Here is a 24,392-nt window from a genome sequence, read left to right on the forward strand (position 1 = left end):
GGGTCAATTTGTTTTTTAATCCTATTTCTTGCTCATTTGCTCTGCTTGGCATTACATAGATTTTATGGCATTACATATATTCCTCAGAAAGGAATAGTATGATGACTATGTATGAATGTATAAGTGTAACAACTAAACTGAAAAAAATAATGGATCCATTGCTAACATGAATTTGAAATGTGAATAGTTACTGTAATTGATTTCCTTTCAGTTAGGGAGACTAGATCTCGGGTGTAAAACCGTGGACGACCACAAGATAGCAGCAAACAGAAACTCTCTAACTCCGGATTTTTGCAACTCAGATCTGGCAGCCTCCTCAAATTCATCACCAGATCAGAGATTACATTTCTGCAGTTTGTGCATTAGAACAGTACAAAATGTTGGCTTCGAATAATTTTGCTGTGAAATCGATGCCGATAAACAGTGTAGCAATGTAAAACTGTCAGGATCCAAATTGTTCGTATCACTATTTTTTTCTGTATTTTGTATAGCGTATTCTGCATACTGTAGTATTTTGTAGAATATTATTACTGATTTTGATTTAGTTCGTTTTCAAACAAGAATACTTAAAGCTACAGTTATAACCTTTTTTAGTTATAATCCGGATTTAAAAGGATGATACTTTTGAATAAGTTTAAGGGTCAAAGAAGTGCGGGAGGCTACTGTTCTGCCTATGAGGTCCTCAAGGAGAAACTCAGCACGAACGGAAGGACAGAGAGCAAATGGCTGCCCCACGGCAGATGGAGAACATTACAGCCCAGTTTACGCTTGATCCAAAATAACGGCCATTGCAAACCATAAGCTTGAAATCCGAGCATAGACGCGCATCTCCCATTCTCCCCCTTCCCCAGAAACTCCCCCGCTTCCGCCCTTCCAACTGTCACTGTCCAAGCCCCTCCCCTCTCTTAGGCCCCTCCCCCTCCCGTACGCTCCTCGCGACGGTTCCTTTAGTGTTTGGTGCGCGTGCGCGCAGCAGGCCCTGGCTGACTCCTCCCGGCTCGGCCTGCGCGCAGGCAGGCGCGGTGTGTGAAGGCCAGCTCTGAGCTGCGCGGCCTGACTAAACCTCTGGGGCGGCAGAGCCCGGTCAAGAGGGGGAAGGAGAATGCGACCGGGCGGGGGGATTGGCCCAAGGGCGTCCAGGCCGCTGTTACCGCTGCTGCTGCTGCTGCTGCTGCTGCGGGAGGCGGCAGGGGAACCTTGCGCCGCTGCTGCGCCTTGTTCTTGCCGGCGAGGTGTGTTGGATTGCAGCCGCCTCCGCCTCACCGGCCGGAGCTTAGAACCAGGCCTGCTTCCAGCTTTGCCTCGCAGCATCACTGCGCTGTGAGTATCGCTCCTGTCGGGCCGCGGCGTCTTGTCTCTGCCCGTTGCTCAGCGGGTCTGGGAGGCTTCACCTGGTTCCTTCAGGGCGGAGTGGGGATCTGGCAGGTGCTTCTCCTTCTCCGTAGCAGTAGATTTGCTCCTGAGGTCTGGCTTTTAGCGTTTTCTTTGCTAATGATCGCAAAGAGGAATTCCGCTCTTCCTTTCGTTGGTTTACCTGGACTGGGAGGCAAAGCGAGTTGTATGCAGAAGCGGAATCAGAGATGCTGGCTCGCTCTGTGTCAAAATATCTACCTAGTTTTCTCTTCCCCTTATCTCTTCCTAACTCTCCGGTTTTGTAGTCTATAAATTATAGGGATAAAATCAACTCACAGTATTTTAAAAGTTTCAGGGAGCAAGGGAAATCCTGCAGTGTAGTTTTCCTGACAGTTTGTACCATCTGTCTCTTCAGTTTCAGCTAGATTGCTTGAAACTTAGTAAAATTTTTGGTGGGGTGTATTATTTTGGTTGGATGTTTAAATCGGCACTCTAATATTAAGACATCTATCAGATTTCTGAGACAGCCAGTTTGGTTTAGTGGTTAAGGCCCTGGACTAAGACCATTCAGACCCAAATTCTAGTCCTGCCTTAGGGCATGTTGGTGACCCTGGGCCAATCACTCTCTCTCAGCTTTAGGAAGAAGACAATGGCAAACCACTTGTGAAAAAAGTTGCCAAGAAAATTGCATGGACTTATCCATGTAATCACCAGGAGTCAAGACTGATTCAAAGGCACCCCCCCAAAAAAGGTTTTTGAAGCCCAGAATAAGGGATAGCCCCCAGAATTATTTTAAGATGTACTCCAAGAGTGTTAGATACGAGATTGTTGACAGTGAGCTCTGACAAGTTCTGTAAATTGTAGCCCAAAAAAATCCCTAAGAAAATTGTGCTGCTTTAGAGTAATTGCATAAATTCTTTGCCTTTCATATGAAATTAGGCATTTATTGATTTAGCCCAAATTGATATCACTTAATATGTTGTTAAACTGAGCCACATTTGTCACTTTGTTCTCTATTTTTCCTGTTGCTTTGGGGTGTTCCTCAGTTCTGGTTTTGTTTTGTTTTGAAAATTCTGAATAATAAGTTGTCATCTGCAGTACCACCTGACTGTTCATCCTTATCTCCAGAAAATTAATGATTAAGTTACAGAACTTTGAGAAAGCTCATGTACATCCTCTGTTGTGATATTTATTATGGCCACACCTCTTGACTATAATTTCATTTATACACTCATGGTAACCACCCAGAAAATGGAATTTGAGGTCATGGTGCCTCAGTCCAATATGAGAGAGCTATGTAAGATAAAAAAAATATTAGCAAAAGGATTAAAAATAGATTTAAAAGCTAATATTGTCATAGAAATCTGTGATGTTATCAAATTTGGAATACTGTACACAGTTTCAGTCCAGAAAATATTATTGTTTGGCTCAAAAAACTACAACGGTAACTCCCAAATGTGAAAGTGACATTTGGTTTTTAAAAATGCAGCTAAAGGGGGAGATAACTGAGAAGTATAAAATTATGCATGGCCTGGCAAAGATTCACAGATGCGTTCTTTCTCTTTTTTCGATACTAGAACCTAATTAAACTAAGTTGAATTGTACAAGATCTGTGACAAGTAAAAGGAAGTTAGTCTTAATCACAATAAAATAGTTTTGTTTCTCAGAATAAATTATGGTTACTATGGTAGTTTTAAAAGAAGATTAGACTAATTTATGAAAAATAATATTATCAGTAGCAACTAATCATGTTAGTTATATAGCCTACCCAGGATCTAGTACAATATATTAATGTAAGTGTACTTTAATATATTGTACTAGCTCCTGGGTAGTGGTAACAGGAAAGCTTTATGCATGTAAGATTCCCATACTCATCTTGTTGGTAATTGTGGGAACAGAATGCTGGATTAAACAATCCTTTTGTAATGACATTGATTTTTTTGAGATACTTCAGTCTTGTTAATTCTTTCTAGACATATTGGACAGATATCTGGAATATTATTTAATTATACCTTGGAGTGATAAACTGACTTAAGTTACAAGTTTTTTGTTTGAACTTTTTAAATAAAGTATATTAAGCATTAGGTATATATAATTGATATGCATTGGGTCATCCTGTTTCAGTGGTTCATTGTTTCTTCTTCTCACAAATGTTCTCTTCATGGCTTCTTGTTTCTGAAAGACAAATCTCTGGACAGTTCCTCATAGAATAGGTTGTCTGTGTTCCTTTACAGAGTGCCGTTACAAGCCTACATATGAGTGTTGTAGATCAATTTACTATCACTTAAAACTTTCTCAAATGAATCCTGGAAATTTAAGTTTGATATGGTTCCTGTGATTATTGAGGAGTGGAATGGTTAAACAAGTTTAAGACTATAGTGTTGATCTGGCCGGTTTTGTCCAGCATGGGATAGATTATGTGACAAGCATTCATTTTATGCAAACAAGATGTTTATATGATAACAAATATGCAAAATATATGTGATACATGATGGAAGATATCTGCTCATATGAATAGTATTTTTTGGAGGATGGTGACTGTTGATTCTGAGACTGATTCTGAGAAGTTTTTTTTCTGATCTTTCCTAGTTAATCTTAGTAATTTAGTTATGGAAACTAGTTGCTCTGCTGTTTAGTAGCATCTTGCTGCGCATAATAGAGGAAGTCATTTGTTCCTGATGACTTCCATAGAAACATTAATGCAGTTTTCTTGGCATGGCAGAAAACTAGTTTATTAGTGTCTTCTAGAACTTTTTTGACTCCACAGTTTATCCTGCAACCCTGGACTTTCTAGATGCAAGTCCAAGTACCAATCAGAATTAACCTTTCTTAGCTTTTCAGCTAAAGCAAGATCAGCTACCATTTAACTAGTTTAATTGCCTATTAGGCAATTTGAAATCTGTGAATATTATTAAGGGAAGTTTGGGATGGATTTTCATCACTTTTCTAAATCTGTTAGAGGAAGCAGAGGGTGGGCCAAAACAACATTCTAATATTTAAAAAAAGAACTTATGACAATTTAAAGATTAACATTTAATTAACATAATTAAAGGTTCTGTAGATTTGAACTGTTTGTCAAAATGTATGAAGTAATATCCTTGGTTGGCAGATGATATTAGTTCAGCGACCGTTTGAAGTTACGATGGCACTGAACAAAGGGCGTTATGACCAGTCCCCGAAGTTATGGCCGTTCCAGCAACCCCACGGTCATGTGATCAAAATTTGGGTGCTTGGCAGCCCACCCGCACTTACAATGCAGGGGTGCTTCAACTCCCCCCCACCTATCTCCCCTCCATCTATGCCCTTGCTCTCCTGTACTCCACAGACCCTGCCACCCTAGCTGACCTTCGCCATCTTCTTGCTCCCGCTGCAGACCAAGCATGCCCGGCCTGGCCCTTCGCGAGGCAGTTGCTGACTACACAAGGCTTTCTTCCCAAGGTCACTTACGGCAGTTTCCTCGCAAGCCAGGGGTGGGCATGCTTGGTCAGCAGAAGGAGCAAGAAGACAGCGAAGGTCAGCTGGGGTGGCAGGGCGGTAGGGGCCTCGGAGTGCAGGGTGGTGAGGAAGACTGTGGCTGGGACTGGGCTGGCGCAGCTGGGTCTTCCTGGGATGCAGTGGCTTTGCACCGCGCTGCTCGGTTGGACTGGGTCTGGGCTTTGTACGGTGCAAAGGGGCTTCCTGGCATGCTGCAGCTCTGGGGCTTTTTGCTGGGGCTGGGCTTAGCGGCAGAAATTGCAATCCCAGTCAAGGACTACCTGTATGTCTATTTAGACAATTATAATGGGACCTGTGACATTACTGTCCAAACCTCAAATGTATACATTTCAGTTCAGTACACCTGAAGTTTGGAATGCCCTATTTGGAGATTGAGACATCTGTTCCAAACTGACCTGAAGTATTCCAAGTTTCTTCTGAACATATGGATACTTGAAACACTGCCAGTTTTGCAGCTCATCACATGCAAATTCATTCTCTCTCTCTCTCTCTCACACACACACACACACACACATATATACACACACACACACACAGTGGTACCTCGGGTCACGAACGCTTCTGTTCACGACCAATTTGGGTCACGAACAGCTCCGTTCGCAAAATTTTGCTTCCATTCGCGAACGCCGGATTGGGTGACGAACAGAATCTGCGGCCATTTCCCCTCCCGTGACACGTGTTCGTGGCTTCCTGTAGGGAGGGGGACTCTCCCTCCAAGCAATAACTGCCTCCCCACCCGCCTTCCTGTCCTCCACGCCAGAAGTCGCATCGAGCAAGGTTAGCGTTCTCTCTCCGTACTGTATTTTGTTTCAAATTTTTGCGGTTTAAAAAAAAAATACATATGGTTCAGAACGGATTAACCATAATTACACTGAATCTTATGGGAAAATTTGATTCGGGACGTGACCAAAATCGGGTCACGACCAAATTCAGAGGGGTCAGAACGGATTAACCGTATTTACTTTGAACCTTATGGGAAAATTTGATTCGGGTCGCGACCAATTCGGGTCGCGACCAGAGTTGCGGAACGAATTAAGTTCGCGAACCGAGGTACCACTGTATGTGTGTGTGTGTGTGTGTGTGTATATATATATATGTTTTGTATCAGTCTCTTGTACTTTCTGACCATAGTCTTTTCAGTCTTTCCCTGTACCTGTATGTATACACAGTGTTCTTTTTGTTTTTAGGTCATGTGTTCAAATGATAGAATCTGAAGAAATTTTTAATAATAATACATTTATTTTGGAGAAACTGATCAACTAAGTATACAAAGCTTAAATCCTAATTACTTTTGTATAACAGCAATGATTATGAATACAAGAGATCATTTACTGAACTAGAGTTTATACTTCTGAATAGGATATCTTTCAACCTAACCATAAGCATGGATTTTATTTATTTGATTTATAGCTTGTCTTTCCATCCAGAAGGCACTTAAGTAGCTTCCTCTAACTCCTACTGAATTCAATAGAATTGGCTCTTATATAAGTGTATACAGGATTGCACAGAAAAATGCACAGTAACAAAGAGATTTTCTGTTGCTTGAATGATTGAATACACATGTTGAACCACTGCTAGGTGTTTTTCAGGTTTAATTAGAATTAGTTTAATGAGAAAAAATAAAAGTGACATCCTTGCATATGATTCCCATTTTCAGAAAGTGCTGTTTCTAAGTGTAGGCTTTGTTTTATCAAGATAAGGGAACTATGTGGTAATTAGTTTTTCAACCTGTGCAATAAATTTGTGACTTTGTCCTTCTATGTAACCATATGTATACCTAACATACTACAAGTGAAAATTAATGTTAGGCTTTTAGAAAAAATACTGTGATGTGTGTAAACTGGTATTTTGGAAATAAGAAAGTCTTATTGAACTGATATCATGTAAAGTCACCTTCTTATAATTGTATTTTTATCTGTGAGTATGCATCTTGTGTATATTTGGTAATAAATCCTGTTAAATAAAATTTTAAAGCTCAAATTTTACTTCTAAATAAATAAGCATAAATCAGACTACGTATGGTCCAATATAGCTACTTTCATCTGAATGATGATTTTACTGCTATTTATGTACAGGTAGTCCTTGGCTTACAACAGCAATTGGGACCAGAATTGTCATTGTTAAGCGACCCGGTCATAAAGTATGATATCATGTGACTGCAACGCTTAGCATTGGCAGTTCCGGGAGTCCTTGGATGCCACTGTTAAGTGAGGACCACGTGGGTTGTTAAGTAAGGACCTCAAGTTACTGACTTCTGACTTCCTGCCGGCTTCACCATTGACTGCTTGTGGAAAGCTGGCAGGGAACATCAGAAATCATGAACACATGACGCAGAGCCACTGTGACAGCCGGAACTCTAAGGACCATTGTAAGTGCCCCTTGTTCAGCACCATTGTAACTTTGACTGTCGCTGAACAAATGGACATAACTTGAGGACTACCTGTACAGCTAGAAAGCAGCACACATCTGACTTTGGTAACCTCAGAAGTACTGAATAGGATGAGGCCTGATAAATATTTGGACAGGAGACCACCAGGAAATTCCAATACTATAATCTAGATTGGAAATTCAAAGAAAAAAATCCGAGAAGCAGGCAGTGGTAAACCATTTCCATATTATTGCTAAGTAAAATACATAGATGTAACCATGAAATCACCAGGAGTTGAACTCAGCTCAGAGGAAACTTTATCTGTAAAGATAAAGATATCTGTATTTTTTTGTCAGAATTTAAATGAAAAGTCTCCTATGTATATATATATTCTTTGAAACTCTTTTGGAAGATCACATGTTGAAAACTTGGATCGTATTATTTGGATTATATCAATTTTGAGGTATTATTTTGTTCTGAAACTACTTCATTTAGTTTTTTAGTATAATTTTACCACATCTACTTTTGCTGTTTAGTGCTGTGAACACTTTAATATTTTCTAACCTTTTTTACAAATAAAATCTGTAGTTATCTGAACAGTTTTTTGATACACTGTCTTCACTTCTTGGCTAAATAGCTGGTATAGTTCACTATATTCCTTTGTTTTAAGATGTGGTATATAGGAGACATAAAAAATCAGTAGTTGTTCTCAGCCTTTTAGCTAAGTTATGTTTTGGACATGCATGAATTTTAGCTTCTAATCTGGTTAATGTTAGTTCTTATAATTTTCTTTGTTTCCTGTTGCCTAATTCATATCACCCAAATTTCTAATTAAAATGGCCTGAATAAATGGACAGATTTACACATAAAAAGAGAAGCAAGAGTGCCCTTGATGCACTTTCTGGATTTGCATTTGAACTGATGTTTCTTGTTCATAAATTAAATTCAGAGATACGCAGTGAAGAAACTAGGTTCTTAAATGATACCAAATTATTCGAAGCAATAACATTCTAAGCATACTCTAAAGAGTGCCAAAGTAATCAAATGTGGTAAATAGTAGAAAGACAAATGAAAATAATTTAAGGAACTATAATCCAGTGTACATTGGAGGCAAGCCATCCTAATAATGTAACAATGGCTACATAGGAGCTGTGACAGTTTATTGAATATCAAAATATATATGTCTGTGTGTGTATGTGTATTCACATATATACAGACACCCAGTGTAGTCATGGGAATTTCTAATATATATGTGTACCACTGTTATTGGGAGGAGAGAAAAGGAAAGCTAAAAGGAGATACTAAGAAACAAAATTGGTCACCTAAATACTCAAAGGAGTATTTCATTGTATTGATTGTACTAATATTTAGTACATTCATTCCTGTATTGATGATTTGGTAAGGAATCTTGGCCTTCATTTAATTTGCATGAAATTATATTAAATCTAATGAGTTCTAGTTCACCATTTTGCAATGAAATTATTCTTGATAATTGCTTTTCTCATTCAAATAGCTACTTTGAGGACTGCACAGTGTCCTGGCAGTTGGAAATGTTTTTCAGCTTTTTTTTTTTTTTAATACTGCCATTTTAGTTTCAGATTTATATAATGTGAATAAATTGCTAATTTCTACTCAATTTAATAAATGGGCACAAATCTGACATCAGAAATACCAATGCCCTTTAAAACCAATTTTATATTCTTCAGTAGTCTTGCAAATTATACCCTGATTTCTTTATAACGGAGTCAAATCGGCTGACTCATTCCTTCATAATCTGTACAGTGTGTTTTATATGCTAGGGTCACATGCACATGTATTTTGTACAGAACAATCACAAAACCTTATCAAAAGCATTTCATTTAAATACATAGTACATAGAACCCTCACAACCTTTATGATAGCAGTTCCAATTTGGTAAATTTCCAGCACTCCATGATACTGTTCTGCTAATGGAAGAAAAATGGTAAATTCAGTAGGAGAAAATATTTGAATTGCTGTTATAAGAAAGGCTACACTGGTATTTATATTATCCCTCCTGATCACAGTTACTGATTTTTATATGAAAAATAACAGTTTTAATTGGTCTGCTACTGAGCTTAATATATGCAGTGATATCCCATTACATCAGTGTTCTCTTTTAATAGCTAAAAGTGGTTTATAAGTTCAGACAAACCACCAGCACACATGATCTTGCAGTTACTTCAGCTGTGTGTAGTAGGTAGGGTTGAGTCAGAAGGGAAGTGCTATGCTCTGCAGTGATAACATGGAGCCAGTCTGGTACCGTGGTTTGGTGTTGAACTAGGAGAGGGAATGCTCAGGTTCTAGGACACTAAAACTCACTGACTTTGGCCAAGTGCTGTTTCTTAGCTCAACCTACCTCACAGGATTGTTCTTATAGGGAAAAATAGCAAGAAGTGCTATGTATGCTGCCTTGAGCTCCTCAAATAGGTAAATAAAATAGGTAATATAAGCGTAGCTTCTGTAATTGTTTTTCTTTCTTTCTTTCTTTTTTTCCTTTTAGCAATAGGAAGTAAGCCTTATAGATAGCAGCTGCTGAAGCTGATGAGGTGGAAACTAGCAATTGTCAGGCCAGACAGAACTATTATGTAAACATTGCACAGATGTCCCCCACTGTCAAAGCTGGGAAGAGAATGGCCAAATTTCAGTTGACACAAAAAGGCAAGTGGAGAAGGCTCAGCATTTAAATCACAGAGCAAACATATATGTAACCATGATTCCTGTGTTTTGTAATAGGGATATTTCTTATTTATGACTCTTTTCTGATCTGAAATAAAACAAGATCAGAAAAGCTCTGTTGTGTCAGTGAAATTTGCAGTGTTACCTGATTTGGCATAATTTACCTAGATATATTAGTTGCTGCTTGAGTGTGCCTTCTTGGCAGCAAAAACAAAACTATAGATTAGAAAGCAGAGAAATGTTTGGAAAGGTGATGGACAGTTCATTCAATACTAACTTTTTTAAAGTAAGGCACAGGAAAATAGTATTCATTCACCATTTTTCTTTTAGGCCTTCCTATTTATCAAGGATTCAAAGTCCTGCTTTTATGTGTGAGTGGAGTTTTACAGAAGACATTAGCCACTCAAATACTTCAGTAGGGAGGTTTTTAAAAATCTCATATTTTTCCCAGATTACACTAAGGAGGTTTAGCAATTTAAAAAGATACTCAACACAACAAGAATATTGCTTGAGAGAAGAATTTAACTATATTGTCAGGTTTCTAGCCGTTTGTTTTGAAATTACCAAATGACATTGAGAAAAAAATAATGATGTGCAAGCTAAAAAAAACCTTACTGTACTTCTGTATCTTCTGTTGAAGATAGAAGCTTAATTTCTTTCCTCATACTGTGCTGTTATGCTTACTTGTGTTCGTGTTGTTCTTTCTTGCTGGCTCTTAATTACATATGTGCTTGTATCACTGCATATTCTTGGCCATAGGGAAAGATTATAAATGGCAATTGCTTTGATATGTGTGCTCTTCTTTTCTCTCCCTCTCCCTACTTCTCTTTTCTTTTTTAATTTCAGAATCTGCTTTTATTCAAAATTCATGGGTTAATTAGTAGAAATTTCTTTCCTTTTTTCTCCACATAGGGTTGTATACTACTAACATCCCCTTTTTGCAGGAGACTTGTATTCTCTCTAAACAGAGGTTTATGTAATGATAATTCTATGTATACATATGTGATAATTTTAAAGGTTTAGGAAGTGTTGTGATCTAATTCATGGTTTGGTTGTTTTGTTTTGTAAAATAATTATTGAAAACAATATCAGATGGAAAAATGTTTTTAATATTATTATCAGATTGGAATATTAGTATCTAACATTCCTTCATTTGCATGGTCCAACCAAACCTTGGATCTGTTACTAGATCATAACAGTCCATCACCCAAATTATATTTTCAGATTCATAATATTTTGGAAGATTAAGGGTGATATTTAGTTTAGTAGATATTTGGCATTTTATTCATTCTTCCCAGTGGGAATATGCTTGCCTTCTTCCTGATGAAGAAATTGTTTTCCACTAGACCAGAGTTTCCCAAACTTTCTCAGTTCATGGCACCCCTTAGTGTCTTGGTAATTTTTTCACGGTGCCCATGAGTCAAAACTGTGAACTACCTCAATCCCGCAACGCCCCTGTGAGCCCACTTTGGGAACCATGGGGCTATACTAATAAACTATGTGATATAAATACTGTTATAATTTCAGACCATACTTCTGTGAAACTTACTGATTTATTTGATAAAAATTTAATACAGTCTTTAAGTCATCCTTGAATGGATTTTTACTGAATGATAAAGGTTTTAATATATAGATAGAACAGGAAATGGCAGGATATTTTTTATTAAGAGAGGCTTGGCGTAATCACTGTCTTTGATATGGGACAATTGTAAAATAATCATGTATATACTATCCTTCACATTATTTACTTTTGGGATAAGCAGTCAGTGTCTTTTCTTGTTCTGATTTAAGACCCAGCAGCTATAATTTATTGGGATGCTAAAAAAAACCTTTGCTAGGGTTTCTTGAAACTTCTTTATTTTTGCATTTTGATTTACTTTAGGTAGCCTCAAAGTTTTTAATGCTGTGGATTGATATGAATTACTCAGCTCTCTCTGCTGTGAAATTCATGTTGAGATGCAGGCCAAGGATGTGCTGTTTCTACTTTTCTTTTAATTTGTCATTAGAACATATCTGTATAATTAGAAATTCTGAAAGTAGTAGTGGAGTTATATTGGAAAAGCAGAGCACGAGTTTTTATTATAAGCAGGTGATATATAATGCTTCATAGTTAGAACAGAAATACATATTTCCAACTAATTTCATCAGAATGTGAGTTTAGTATCTTTCCTGGTTACTCTATTAATTGGACTAAATCAACCTAGATGTCAATGGGTGATAGCAATAACTTTGACAGGCATTAGGTTACATTCTAACTCCCTTTAGTATTAGAATTCTCAGGAATTCTCAGAATTCTCTTGGGTAAACTTGAACTTATCCCTGTTTTGATGCAAATGAAAGATCTAGACAGATGCTCTTACATTCTTTTGAGTATTGGGGGCAAAATCTGATTAAGATGGATTTAACTCCAAGATTGTTTTACATTTTCGGAGGCCTTCCCACATTCATACCGTCATATTATTTTAACATATTTACAGGATACGAATACATTTCTTGGCATTGGCTTCATGCAAATTACCACTTTCGCTTGGGAAAGGTAGACTGAACTTTCCATGCTTTCAGGTTTATCATTGGGCATTGCCTAACTTCAGTCACTGGCTGGAATAAGGATTTCAGAATTCATCTCTTTAGACTCAATTTAAGAGTTATATGTGATCCTATTGAAATTTGGGCAAATATTGATATTCCTGTATGGGGATTGGTTTGCACTTAATGCTACAAAATATATATGGAAAATATTGGGTTACAGATATAATGTTGATCTGTTTACTGAGAAGTGTTGATGTTTAAATAAACTGGGCTTCTCTTAATACTATTATGTGGATCAACTCAGTTCTGAAGAACCCATTTAATTTTGGGGGGATTGCAGATTTTAAAAATGTGATTTATTGCAGAAGGGTTTTTGGCAGTTTATTCAAGTCAAACTACACTGGATCAGTCTAGTTATCAGTGCTTCTGAAATTTCACAGTAGTTGGAAGATTAGTATAACATAATCTTTTGTACAGGAAGTTGATGAAATGGATATTAATTATGCAATCTTTGAAATAATGAGCTGGAAAATCCTGTTCTAGTAAACCAGTTAAGGGTTCCTTTAAATTACATGAAATTAGTTTTCTGTGATGTTAATATGGTTTTAATAAGTTTCACAGGTTGGACATATCACAAAGTTTTTAATAAGAGTTTTTTGCAATCCCCTTGTTCTTGGAGATGTGAGCGAACAATGGAAACACTGGACTTGTCCTGATTTTGCTACCTTTGGGATCTAAATAAGATTATTTGTGTGTGTGTGTGTGTGTGAAAAGAAAGATATGTTATTCTTGGCTATATCCCATCTATCAAGACATCTAAAATTGTGGATCCTTCAGGCAATTAATTTGTAAAAATTATAAATTAGAGTGGGCATTTTTTCCTACCACCAGAGTCTGCTGTTCTTTAAGAAGACCATAGGCTATAGAAGCAATATGATAATCAAACAGTTGGAAGCAGATTTTTTGTCCTTTTCTTAAAAAGAAATTAATTCCTTTGAAAATTAATATGGCTGTAATAATAATAATAATAATAATAATAATAATAATAATAATAATAATTAGAAACTCACACTGTCAGATTTAAGTAGTCTTAGAGTAGGAGGACCAGAATCCACAAAAGAGATTAGAAAGTCGCAGGTGGACCTCTGGTTACCCAGCTTTTTTCTAAATTGAATATTTAATGCATTCCTGTTAAATTCTGTGGTTGTATTCTTTTCCATGTTTGAACTTGACTTGACCATCAAAGTGGAATACTATAAACTAGGCTCATATTCTATAATAATTAATACATTCGGTTACTATTTCAAACTGGCCTCACATTTTCTCCCAAGAACATTTGCTTAATCCAAATTGTGGCTGATGTGTTCTCTTCCCCACTCACATTTGTTGTTGTATTGCTACCTAGTAGAACCAGTTCTAGATTTGATGGAACTTTGAGTTGAATTAAGGGATACAGCCAGCTTGTTCGTAATATTGAGAGAGCAACAGCAGAACTAATGCTAAGAAAAAAAGCAGTGTTGTTCCTAAGGCAGTATAATTAGGTGTATGGAATTTAAAAAAAGAAGTATTCTTCCAGGCTCAGAAGAAAACAGTCCCACTCACACTATTCCATCCAAAAGTTTTGAGTGTCTACAATTTCTATAAAGATAACTCAAAAGATTCAAAGTGTGTTCTGTTCTGACAGAACAAAACTAAAAAAATTAAATATTCTTTCAGTGGGAATAAAAGTAACTTCAAACCACTTCCTTGTGGCCCCCCTCCCTCCATTTGTCATCATAGAATCCCAAATTATATTGGGAGGTACACCTACAATGACATTTACAGAAAAAATATCCAAGGGATTATTTTAAAAATTAAATGTTCATAGCAAACAGTGGAAATAGTGAAGCATATGTTTTGAAGCCATTGCATACACAAATAACCACAGAGCCCTCACCTTGGAGTATAGCTCGTTAATAATGTAACAGCAAACATCCACCTCTCTGGCTGTTGGCTTGCAGCCTCTTGCATAAGTATATTTTTGCATTTGGGAAAAAGAAGGCAACACACACACAAAAGTTTTGGGAACAATAAACTTACATTACGATCCATAGTCTCCCAATTTTCCCACTTCTAAGCCAGCAACAGTCTTTTTGTCCAAAATAGTTTCCATGTTACATCTGGAATCTTACAAATTAATGGTTTGTGTGCAAACATACCACACTTTGTTTATATCTTGTTAAGGAGGAGTTATAAAACAATTAAGATGAATTATTTTATTATTGCCATACTAATACTTTCCTTGCCAGCATGCTTGAAATATAATAACCACATAAGGAAGTTTTGCTTAATTAAAGAACTAATTAAGAATAAAATATCAGTCTGGTTGGGATTAAAACTTCTACAAGAAAACTGTGAGTGATATTAAGTTCTAGTTTGTTTTTTAAAAAGCCTTCATGAAAAACTTTCTAGTTTAGTTAAATAATAAACCATAAAGAGATCACTAGAGTTAGTAATATCCAATTGAGCAGCCTTTCTCAACCTTTTTACCCTGGAGGAACCCTTGAAATAATTTTTAGGTCTCAGGGAACCCAACCCGTGCATAAAAATCACAAAAAATGCAAAAACTTCACAATACTGTTCATTTCTAGCCTACACAATCCATGTTTTACAACATTTACAACAGCAGAGCAGCAGAATAGCAGCTGAGTCATGGTATGTAAAAATTCCCATCACTGTAAGCACTAGCACTGTGTGGCACCCAGAGTTCAAAAAATGTTTATTTTTTTCAGTCATGATCTCTTATGGAACCTCTAGAGCAGCCTTTCTCAACCTGTTCACTCTGGAGGAACCCATGAAATATTTTTCAGGCCTTGGGGAACCCCTGCACATTCAGGCTCCAATATAGGCTAGAAGTTACAAAATTAGTATATTTGTTTCATATGTAGGCCTGTATATATGCATTAACAGTGTTCTTAAACTAAAAATAAAGAATGAAACTTACCTCTTTAATGTGAAACCTGTGCTTGTTTTTTGCTGCACAAATACTCAATTCTGGGACGAACTTGAGCTTTGGAGATCAGTTGTGGGAAATTTTTGGCCTTTGTAAGTTGTAGGGTTTTTTGGGGGGGCTATTTTGGGCTATTTTTGGCTATTTTTAAGGACACATGGTTTTTCAGTGAAATAGCTAACTGTCATTAATGATACAGAAAGCCCCCTAGACATGCATTTCAAGTTGCAAACTTCCGCCGATATGAACAAGATGGACCTGGAAGTTGGAGCTGGAAGTTGGGCCGGAAGTTGGGAGAAAGCGCACCGCAAACTAACCCTTTCCCGCCATCTCCTGACTTCTGGTTCTGAGTCTCGGTCCTGACTTCTTGCATGGTTGGTTGTGTTTGGTGTGTGGCAACTGCAAATTTCAGACTGCAGATGTCTGCAGTTGAGCACAAGAGTCCTGAAGGGGAGGGGGACTTTCATGAGCTGTTAGCTGCATAGACAGAGGACCTCTCCAAAGAAGACTTCATGGAGTTGGAGGAACAGTGAAAACAAGAAGAAGAGGAAGAGATCGAACCACCAAAGTGGTTCCAGACCAAGCTGATGGCAGAGGGGTTCAGCTTAATTGAGAAAGCGCTATCACTGTTTGAGATGCAGGACCCTAACATGGAGCACTTCGCCAAGGTGTCTGCAGCTGTCCATGATGCAATCCAGTGCTACAATGTCATTTATGAGGAAAAGAGGAAGACCACCACCCAAAGTTCACTGGACCACTTCTTCAGGAAGGTGGAAAAAAGTGCTGTTTCAACTACAGAGGATAAGCCTATGCCATCCCCTCAAGCGCCTGTGCCATTCTCTTAAGCACCTATGCCATTGCCGCAAGCATTTATGCCATCACCACAAACACCGTCAACGGTTCCACTTATGTAAGGTGCGAACTAAGCATGGGTTTTTTTTGCTTGTTGGACTTACGAACAAAACGGACTTACGAACAGCTTCTCAGAATGTAACCCATTCATAGGTAGGGGCCTGTCTGTAACTGCAAAATGCATCCCAGGGACACAGAAGACGCTGGCACACTCTCCCTGTACCACCAGCACCTCATTCCCCAAATCCAGCTTCTCCTTTCTTGCCCCCCCCTTTCTACCTCCTCTCCCAAGGACCCCTTTGCAGAACTAGAGGGGGGCTGACACCTTGCAACCTCCAACACGCCTCCCCTTAATATTTGGACTCCTCAACCTCTCCTGAAATCTTGGCACCCTGATGCCTTCACCACCATCACCACCACCACCACTTTTTCCTTTCCCCTGCCTCCTTCCCTTCCCCCCACCTTTGTGGGTGACTCTTGCTACTGTTGGTGCCTGGGCCAGCCCAGCCCCAGATCTCCTGCACCCGTCCTGAGACAGAGTCCCCTGGGCCGCAGTGCCTGCAAAAAGGCAGGCAGGCGCCGGCAGAAAGGCAGAAAGTGCACCTGCAGAAAGGCAGGCATGCGTTGGCAAGGAGAACCCTGGCACAGAGGCCACAGCGGCATCTCTCACGCACGCTCTCTCACTGCCTGCTCCTTTTCTCTCCTCTCCTCTCCTCGGCTCACTCCTCTGCTCAGCTCATTCCGCCTGGGGTCCGGGCTTGCTCACTCCACTTGGGGTCCACACATGTTCCAGCGGGCCAACCCAGTGTTGGAGGTTGGAGGGTTTTCTTTGATCTCTGCTTTTTTAAAATAAATCATGATCTCCCAGGGAACTCCTGTTCCGCAGAACCCTGGTTGAGAAACCCTGCTCTAGAGAGAACCCCTCTGCCATCAGCTTGGTCTAGGAACCCTAGTTGAGGAAGGCTGGTCTAGGGTGCAGATACTTAAACAACATGTGGTGTCTAAGTAATCCTAAAGTTCTTTATTTAAAACTCTATCTATCTATCTATCTATCTATCTATCTATCTATCTATCTATCTATCTATCTATCTATCTATCTATCAATCATATTTATATAGCTGCCTATCTCATGTAGCGACTCTTGCCGTTAACAACATGCAGCATAACTGTAACGCTGAACCTTGTGCATTTCATTTGTTTCTGATACAGTGTTCAGAATTCTTTCATATCCAAAGATTCAGCTGTGGGCATTTCTTTGTTGTGATGAGGTGGGGGGGGGGTGTTATTAGGGATTTTACAAATTCTGAGTTTGAAAAAATAAGAGTTCTTCTAAGCTTGAAGTGGAACACCTCTTGTTCATACTTACTCTAACCCAAAATGGTTTTCAAGTCTTCAATGGCTATTCCAAGTAGGATAATCTCTGAATTCACATTCTCACAGAGAATACTTTTTTATATTAACTGTAAAATGCATGAACATTTCAAAGCCAGTGTAAAATGCAGCTTCATAAGAAACATGTTTGAGTGGTACTGAAAAATTTTGGTCTAAATTAGATTTTACTCCTAATCTACAAAGTGTTAACTAGATTATGCTAAGCATATGGTACATTGGTGATGAGCAAAAGAAATACAGCGCCTCTGTATGCTAAAGTTCTGAATTCTGGCTTACCAGTCAATGAACTAGTGCATGTTTCTTCCAATAATTCTGATTATTTCTGTTATCTCCTTGAGACTAACAAAATATGGTTGTTTTATCCGCAGATTTCTTTTTTTTTATTAAAATACTTTTTATTACAAACTAATATCAAAAAGAAAAAGAAAATAAAGAAAAAAATAGAAAAAAAGAATATTTAAGGAAGTGACTCTTGCAACAAGTACAAATTTAATATTTCCCCACCCCCTATAAAATTATGAACATAATCCACTTCTTCCCATAATCCCCCCCCCTCCATTCACAATTCTAAAAATTGTTGTTATTTTTGTCCAGGTATAGGCAAAAGGTCCATGAAGGGTTTCCAGCATTTTATGTCAGTATTTTTTATTTTACCCTTAATCAAACAAGTCAACTTTATATTCCTTTGTTTTTTTGGGGGGGGGTGTTCTAACAAACTTGATCTTTAATTCATCAGGTTGCTGTTGTGGGCTTGAATCTCCATTCAGACTTTCTTCCTTCTGTCTCAAAAATTTCTTCAAAACTTTAGAGACCCTTTTTAATTAATAAGTCTTAGTCCAGGTAATTTTTCATCTCTTGGTTTATCATTTGTATTTCTACTTTAACTGTCATCTCTGATTTATAATCCACAATTTCTTTATTTTCCACTGTTTCTATATCAGCTGAAATTTGTTTCACCTGTTCATTCTGTCAGTCTGTAAATTCTTCCACATTATTCTCTTTTTCGTCTTTGTTTAGAAAGATTATGTTCATAATTTTATAGGGGGTGGGGAAATATTAAATTTGTACTTGTTGCAAGAGTCACTTCCTTAAATATTCTTTTTTTTTATTTCTTTCTATTTATTAAAGATCCTCTTTAGGATCTTCTTCAAGAAATGCATTAGCAGGTGCAATAATTATTGCCATCCATTTAACTATAAGTTTCTCTCCCAATTCTTCAAAGAACCTTTGAAATGTCTCAAGTGTCATACCTTTATCTGTCATTTTGTGAGTTTCACTACTTTTCTTTCGAATCCAAAATAAAAATTAAAAAAACAGGTTTCTCTCTCTCTCTCTCTCTCTCTCTCTCTCTCTCTTTTCTTTTCTGCCTGGAACTTTAGTTCCCTCTAGTGTCCAATTTCTATAGAATCTCAGGAATTATATCTTTCCTGGTAGATTAGACAATTTAGACTCCCAAAAAGGTATTGTTTTATTTATCTTATTTCAAAAATCTTAGCAAAAGTTATTTCAAAAATCTTAAGAAAAGTTCCAATATTCCAAATTCTTCTGGTCCTTTAATCCATTTAAAAGTTTCTTGAATTAAATTCTTATTTAGCTTTTTGCCTTTTATTTTATATTCTTTAAGTTCTTTAAACTGTTATTTAATTTTTCTTCAATTTGGGATGAAGTTTTACTCAGTAGGTAGTTTTTCAAATTTGTTACTTAGAAGACCACTTTTAACTCTGAAATAATTGTAAATCCAAACGTGTTTAGAAAGTGAGGTTGATGAACCTGATGTCCTTAAAGGCTCTCCCACAGTTGAGAGCTTGATGGCTTCCTTTGTGTCCCAGCGCCCAGACCCATGGGTCAACCACTGTCTTGCAGTCTTCTTGTGAGGAGCAGCCATCTGGAGCACAAGTGGGCAATCCCTTGTCCTCTCCTTATCCAGAGAGGTTCCATTAGATGAGGCTCATCGCCGGTCTTTTGGTCTTTGCCAACAGTGTAATCTTTGCTCCTCTGGAGACATCCTAGTTCACCATTCCTCACTCGGAAGTGTTTCATCCACAGATTTCTAATCTAAGCCAAGAACAAATTACTGCAGCTTTCTCTTGCTGAAATATATCAACCAAAATATAATAAACAGTAGAAGTAGTATGACAGTGATAACTACAATCAAAATTAATAGATAATAGTGATTAAATTTAAATTAAATATTGAGGTCCCAAAATATGTTTAAGTAGAAAAACATAGGATCTGAAATTTTAAATAGAACAATTTGTAGAAATTGAAAAATACATGAATAAATAATTTACTGTTGCTGGTTACATTGCAAGTACTGATCATGAGGAACTTGGCAGAGATTTGTCTTGCTTGTCAATTGAAAGTAAATTAATGTTTCCCAACCTGGACAACTTCTACATGTGTGGATTTTGATTCCCAGAATTCCCTAGTCAGCATGTTCATTACTGAGAATTCTGGGAATTTAAGTCTATATGTTTAGAATTTGCCAGGGTTGGGAAACACTAACCTATATGGATGAAAATGATACCAGTATAAGTTCTAAGGCTTCCCATTCCCATTCCATTAGCAGAGCCAAGAAAACATAAGTAGAAAAAGAATCTAATGCATACATCTAATAAACCACCAGCCAGGTAATAAATGTCATGTAGCAGGCTTTTGAGGCTTGTTCATTGTGCAAACTGCTTCTTAATAAGATTATTGCAAAATTCTGCCCATCAACAGATAACTAACATCTCTGTGGCAGCTATACCAATTGCTGCCTTGGAAGAGTGCTATTAAAAAGTCATTTCTGTTGAATCTGGAAATGATGATCTAATAACAGGCATCAGGCAAGATAATTTGCTGGGCTTGTTAATTTAGAAATCTACTGTGTCAGTTTGACTTTGAAAGAGGAGACTTTTGACATCAGACAGCTACTGTATATCCATTAATCGTGATACAGAGGTTGCTAACAAAGGAAATTATCAAGTCTCTCTCTCTTTATCTTTCCCTCCCTTCCCTTATTGCTGCAGAGATGCATTCCAGTGAATAAGTCTCTAGTCCTCCAACTGTGTGATCTGTGTTTAGTATGAGTGTGATAAAAGTACAGCTTCTGTGACAACTAAATGCTATGGAAGAAATATAAAATCATAGCCTGCTGCTGTTGACAGATGTAGCATGTAGTAGCACATACATGTAAAAGCCTCAGTTATAGTGTGGTTTTTAGTGAAACTATTAACATGTAATTAGAGCTCCAAGCGTGCTAACATAGTATTTTAGGATCAGCAGTCATTTCTGTCCATCTTTGTTTTGAGTGCCAAGGGAAGAAGATAATGCACACTTTTCAAGTGTCAGGTTAACTTATTTAAGAACCTAGTATGATTCTTCGTATTTTCCCTGAATTATTTACAACTTCACATGATATTGGTATTTAATAATTTATTGCTTACTACAACTGAATCCCTGAAGACTAGAATGCATAGAGACGCTCAGTTTATAACAGCAGTAAGACTTTCTTTGTCACACTATTACTCTATTTTTTTTCCAAATAATCTAATGACATTGGACAACTCAAGATAAGCAAATTCTAATAGACAGTGTTCATAGTAATTTATTGGAAATGAGAAATACTTTTGGTCAATGAAATGTTGATAAATTAAAATATGTGTTATCCTGTAGTATGCAAAGTACTGTTAGGGCTAAAGCATCTGTCGTGGGCTGTTTTACAATTCCATTAGGCAGTTAACAAATTTCACTTTCCTTTGGCTTGATATGATTAAACCTATTTGTAACTGGGAAGTGTCATTCTCTTTAGGCCAAATTCTTATTTCTTTACTTCATTTATTTTATAACATATCAGATTCTCAGAGTTGTCTATTGCTTAGATTTAGCTACTTTCATAAACACAACAGTATTCTTGTCCTGTGTAGGTTTAAAGGCAATTCATGACAGAGATGTAAAATGATTCTCTGCTTGTTCTGTTAGCTCATATTCCTCCACCATGACTGTCAGAATGGCTGTGCCATGCTAATGTTTCAGTTAATGAATTATCCATAGTTTGCCAAATTCATATCACAAACTGAAATTCACTTTAACCAATAGCATAATGGAATTGCAGTGGAGATACTTGGCTTAACTAAAGAACAGAAACTTTACAAATCACTAATTTTGTCTCCATATGAACTCAGTAGGAATTCTTATGCTTGCCTTGATATGATTTTTTGAAGCTCTGATATGTGTAGAAAGTTGGCAAGGAAGCGGAACCTGTCAGCTGGAATAGGATTATAAGTTTGTTTCTTAATGTCTGATAATGTCTTCATATTACAAGATACTGTCCTTTTCATTTCTATACACTAAATAATATGAATAATCATTCTGTGAAAGCAACTACTTTTATCAAAAATTTCAGTAAGTTTAGAACCATTGAGTGTATTCTTATTTGAAAATGAAAGAGGCTATTAGTATTGTGATATAGAGCTTCTGAATTATATTAAGCATAGAGAATTGTGTTTTAGTAGCAGTAGTGTAAATGTATAACCTAACACCCAGTGCTGTGGCCCTAGAGCAGCAACAGTTAGCAGAACTCAGATGCTTGCCCTTAAGCATAGAATTAGGTAACAGGAGAGTGCAATGTAAATACCAGTGTTTATGGTGCATGTTGATAACATCAGGAAGCATACTACAAGTGTGAAAAGTAACAGTAAGGTTAATCTAACAGCTTATTAAAGCATTCCAGAGGAAAGGATGCTAGTTACATTACTTCTTTTATCTTTTTGTTATCTACCTGTTTCCAATGTTATTGCCAATACGTATATAATGTAGAGAGTGGGCTTGCTCAGGGCTCTCTCCTTCAGTCTGCTGGCAGGGAGCCCAGTGACTCACTGTAAGTATTTCCAATAAAGTATACTTTGTTGTTTCTATCTTCAAATGCTTTGGTTTTGCTTTTAGATGCTCACAACAGTTTTGGTGCCATGACTTGGATCAGGAGCGCTGGGCAGATCTCCATGTCTGGTGCACCCCTGCCCCCTTGACATGCTTTCAGTCCCTGCCTGTGCCCTGCTTTCCTCTCTGACTTGGAGCCTGTTTGGAGATAGAAAGGAGGGGTGAAAAGAGGGACTGTGAGAGTCTGTGTGGGTGTGAACCCAGTGCGGGTGTGAACATATCTGGGACAATCTTTGTGTGGGTGAGGTTGAGTGTGGGTTGGATTTTGTTGCCTGACTCTGGAGAACAGAGAGTGATGGGTGATCTAGCCTCCCTGCCATCTGAGTCTCCAGGATGGTGAGTGATGGGCTGTTCAGGGCTGATCCTGTCACCTGACACTGCAGTAGAGCAAATAATGGACAGGTTGGACGGGGGTCTTTATATGAGTACTTTTGTTGGTCTCTTTCCCTTTCTGTTGATGTTATTTTGTGCATGCAGTGAGTTTGTCCATGCTCTTTGCTAACCTCTCTCCCTGTTGATTGGTTTGTGTGTCTGATTTCTATATAAATTTCCTGCCTATACAGTAGGACTAGCTGTCCCCTCCTCTTAGTTGCTCTCATATGCTGTGCTAGGGATTTTGATCCCAATGACCCCATATTGTGAAAAGCAAAGGAGAGGAGGTAAGATTCCGGTGTCCCTATAGGGCTGAAAAAGTGAGGCTGTGCCTGTATGAGCAGGGAGTCTTCTGAATGAATGATGTCCTAGTATATTTCTCCCACTACTGACCAGAGCTGTCAGCTGAAACATTCCAGCCAGGTAGGAGCGAGAGATTTCTCTACAACCTCCTATTATGGAAAGCAAGTGGGACTTGGAAGTTATGCATGCTCCAGAAGGTTGCATTTGCGAGCAGTATGTATGTGACACTATACACTAATACCATACATCCTATTAAAATAGGGCAAACCTATCCAAAGGATACTGGGGAAGTTTACACAAAAGGTATCCCGGCATATAAAATGTCAACATTGCTTGGTTCTTGTGCAGTTTCTTCCTATGTGGGCTAAGTGGTCTACTATGTCATTATACAAATTTCTGTTGGATGGGTCTTTTGTTCTGGAAAGTTTGGAGCATTTGAGAGGAATATTACAGGAAAGAAAAGCAAGCAGCGCTATGATGTCTGCTTTTGAAAAATGGGAGATGTTCTGATTAAGAAACAAGAGTTGCAGATTTGTGGACTCTGTAGCACCCTAAGTAAAGAGAAACAGTTCCAGCTAGAGGAAGAGGAGGAGGAGAAGTCTCATAATTTAAAGGAAAGGTTACAGCTGTATCATCATAAAGTTGTATTTCCAAATAAATATCCCACTCTACCCCCACCTTCCACTCCACCTGAATCTAATTTGGTAGAGGATGATATACTGGACCTATGCACTACCTCATTTCCACCACCCCCTCCATCCCAAGTGACACATGATGGGTGGAAAGCACGGACTGAAATCGCGATAGAGGAGGGTGATGATAGGGAGCTCTCTGTGGGAGAAGGGGCCCCCAAGAAATCCACTGGGAAAACTAAAGGAATACCCCCAAGGAAGTATAGTCCTGGATCAGATGAAACACCTGGTTCTTCTGGACTGCAATTAAAGCCTATGCAACAGGTACCAAATCCAGGTGTCCCAGGTGAAACCATGTATGTGCATGTTCCATGGTCTCCTGCTGATTTGCGTAATATGGTTAGCAAGTTCCTTTCTATTCCTACTAATCCTGAAAAGTTCCAAAGGGAGCTGGATATTGTATTTCAAGTATACCAGCCTACCTGAGTAG

At 38.0% G+C, this 24,392-nt stretch overlaps 1 protein-coding gene across 1 annotated transcript in view; it reads left to right on the forward strand.

Annotated features, from left to right (window-relative positions):
- The first annotated feature begins 972 nt into the window (after positions 1-972).
- Positions 973-24,392, forward strand: part of LRIG2 (leucine rich repeats and immunoglobulin like domains 2) — a 55,490-nt gene continuing 32,070 nt past the window's right edge. Inside the window, exon 1 of the mRNA XM_007429929.3 lies at positions 973-1,320. Within this exon, the coding sequence (XP_007429991.2) occupies positions 1,103-1,320 (218 nt within the window). The 5' untranslated portion in view covers positions 973-1,102. The remainder of the gene's footprint in view (positions 1,321-24,392) is intronic.

The sequence above is a fragment of the Python bivittatus genome, unplaced genomic scaffold (genome assembly GCF_059951505.1).
Source record: "Python bivittatus isolate LINGU-HERP-01145 unplaced genomic scaffold, Pbiv_v1 ctg000700_np1212, whole genome shotgun sequence".
In the NCBI taxonomy this organism is placed as follows: domain Eukaryota; kingdom Metazoa; phylum Chordata; class Lepidosauria; order Squamata; family Pythonidae; genus Python; species Python bivittatus.